At 46.4% G+C, this 2,799-nt stretch overlaps 1 protein-coding gene across 1 annotated transcript; it reads left to right on the top strand.

The window, feature by feature from the left end:
- The first annotated feature begins 232 nt into the window (after positions 1 to 232).
- Olr1454 (olfactory receptor 1454) lies at positions 233 to 1,225 on the top strand. Its single transcript, NM_001000020.1, has one exon. The coding sequence runs from the start codon at positions 233 to 235 to the stop codon at positions 1,223 to 1,225; it is 993 nt and encodes a 330-aa protein (NP_001000020.1).
- Positions 1,226 to 2,799: the final 1,574 nt, after the last annotated feature.

A 2,799-nucleotide genomic window follows, 5' to 3' on the forward strand; every position in this document is an offset into this window, starting at 1 on the left:
CATACCAGTTCACTCACTGTTCTGGTGAGATGTTTGTCAGGGAAATCTTGCAAAGGAGGAAAATTGATGTTAGTTTTTGGCCATGAGACATTTTGCAAACATGGGTGAAGAATTTGAAGTGGGTTTCAGCGTTTCTCAGAGGCAACCATCTGGGCATGTGTACTTCACACAGCATCACAGGTGATGAGACTCCTCTGTCCCTTCTTTCTCAGTGTCACTAACTGCTGTAATCATGGACAAGGGTAATGCCACAACAGGCTTCATTCTCTTAGGACTCTTTGACCACACGAGAGCCCACCTGTTCCTCTTTGTGCTGGTTCTGACTGTGGCCTTTAACTCTGTGGTAGGCAATGCCCTCCTGCTTCTCCTGATTCACCAGGACCGCCGGCTTCACACACCCATGTACTTTCTCCTGAGCCAACTCTCCCTCATGGACATGATGCTGGTCTCCACCATAGTGCCCCAAATGGCAGCTGGTTATTTAACGGGCAAGAATTCCATCTCTGCCGCTGGCTGTGGCTTCCAGATCTTCTTCTTCCTCACTCTGGGAGGTGGAGAGTGCTTCCTCTTAGCAGCCATGTCCTATGACCGCTATGTGGCCGTATGCCACCCATTGCGCTATCCGGTTCTCATTAGCTGGCAGTTATGTCTGAGACTAACCTTGGGGTCTTGGCTCCTGGGAGCAGCTGATGGAGCCATGCAGGCTGCCGCCACAATGAGCTTCCAGTTTTGCAGCCGGCATGAAATAGATCACTTCTTCTGTGAGGCCCCTGTGTTATTGCACCTGGCTTGTGGAAACACATCAGCATTTGAGTTTGTCATGTACATTTGCTGTGTGTTGATGCTTCTGATCCCCTTCTCCCTCATCCTGGCGTCCTATGGTCTCATCTTGACCGCCGTCCTCCGAATGCGGTCCACAGAAGCCCGCAAGAAGACCTTCGCCACCTGCTGCTCGCATTTGACAGTGGTTGGCCTCTTTTATGGAGCCGCTGCATTCAGCTACATGAGGCCCGCATCCGCCAGGTCTGCGAACCATGATAAAGTGGTGTCAGCATTCTATACTATCGTCACCCCCATGCTGAACCCCCTCATCTACAGTCTTCGGAACAGCGAGGTCAAGGGCAGCCTGAGGAAGTGCCTGGCCCGTTGTTCTGCCCTAAGGAGTAAGGATACCTTGGTTGGATTGGACCTTGCTGGTGCTACAAAGGAGAAAGGTATACAGTAGCGCCTTCAACACAAAGGTTATGTCGCGGGATGCCGAGTGGATACCTAAAGCCACTAAGAACTTCAAATTCTTCTTAAGTTTCTTTTCTACCTTAACATTTCTATCCTGTGACTGGAACTCAGGGAGCCTGAGGAGCCTCGTCAAAAGAAGTCCTGTGTTTCTTCGTCATTCCTCTCAGTTTCATGGACACGTTTGTTCTTACCGTGGGAATGAGCAAACCCAGCAGAGTAATAGTGGAAAACTTCTGTACCTTAATGTAGTAAGTACTTTACAAGTTGTTTTTAACATAAAAATTTCAGTATCTCGACTTTTGAACTTTGGGGCATTACTGAATGAAATTAAGAACATTAGAACTGAGGTGGCTCCTATGTGACAAGCGGACAGGTAGCACATACTGGGTGGACAAGTGGGCCAGAGGCAGGTACCAGAACAGTAGTGAATCTCAACACGCTGCTCAGAAAGCAGCACTGTAGAGGACAAGTTGACTATTTCTGGACTTTTTTTCAGTTGGCAGTTGTCTGTAGGTGAGCATGGAAGGCGACGCCACAACTAAGGGGTGTGTGTGCACCTGTGCCTGCGTCTCGGTATTTTCTGCTTTACTCTGAGGTTTTGATTAAACTACATGCTGGCAGCTATTTGTGGAGCCACCTTCTCATTTCCAACTGAAATCTCAAAAAACTGAAAAATCACAAATTCTGGGTGAAAAGTTCTCACACCTCACCATACAAGAATGTTTAGACTAACAGCAAGGAATCCATCGACCTTGAGGACTAACTGCCACTTTGTTTCAAGTTGGAGTGACTGAAGCACAGCTTTCAAGCTGGAGGGTACTCACAAAAAGCCTTCTCTTCCAGCCAATTCTACAGACCTCTCCCCTTGTACCTGTTACCAAAGATGCAGAATTCAAAACTGCACAGAGCTCCTTTGAGCCCCTTTCTAGTGAAAGTTTGTCCATGGAGTCAAACACCAGACTAATTCCACTCCTACCGTATCCTGTCCCAATGCTGGACAACAATGGCACTCACATTTTTATGGTGAGTGTGAGTGTGTGTGTGTGTGTCTGTGACTGTGTCTGTGACTGTGTCTGTGACTGTGTCTGTGTAAGAGAGAGAGAGAGAGAGAGAGAGAGAGAGAGAGAGTCTCATTTGTTTCTGCTGCTGTGAAATTATTCCTTTCCTGTGTTTTCTTGGATACAGTCACCCTCTGTGTGTTAGAGTTTTCCTTCTAGTACCCTCTGTAGGGCTGGGTTAGTGAAAAGATATTGTTTGCATATGAATTTGTCATGCATATCTTATTTTCTCCATCAATGGTGAATGTATAGTTTTGCTAGGTATAATAGTCTAAGCTAACATCTGTGGTCTCTTAGGGTATGCAAGACATCTGCCCAGGATGCTCTGACTTTTAGAGTCTCTGTTGAGAAATAAAGGGCAATTCTACTCAGTCTACCTTTAAATGTTGCTTGGCCTTTCACCATTCCAGCTTTTAATTGTCTTTCTTTGTTCTGTACATTTAGCGTTTTGATTAATAGAGAGAGAGAGGATTTTCTTTTGTGGTACAATCTATCTGGTGTTCTG

The sequence above is a fragment of the Rattus norvegicus genome, chromosome 10, assembly GCF_021556685.1.
Source record: "Rattus norvegicus strain SHRSP/BbbUtx chromosome 10, alternate assembly SHRSP_T2T, whole genome shotgun sequence".
In the NCBI taxonomy this organism is placed as follows: domain Eukaryota; kingdom Metazoa; phylum Chordata; class Mammalia; order Rodentia; family Muridae; genus Rattus; species Rattus norvegicus.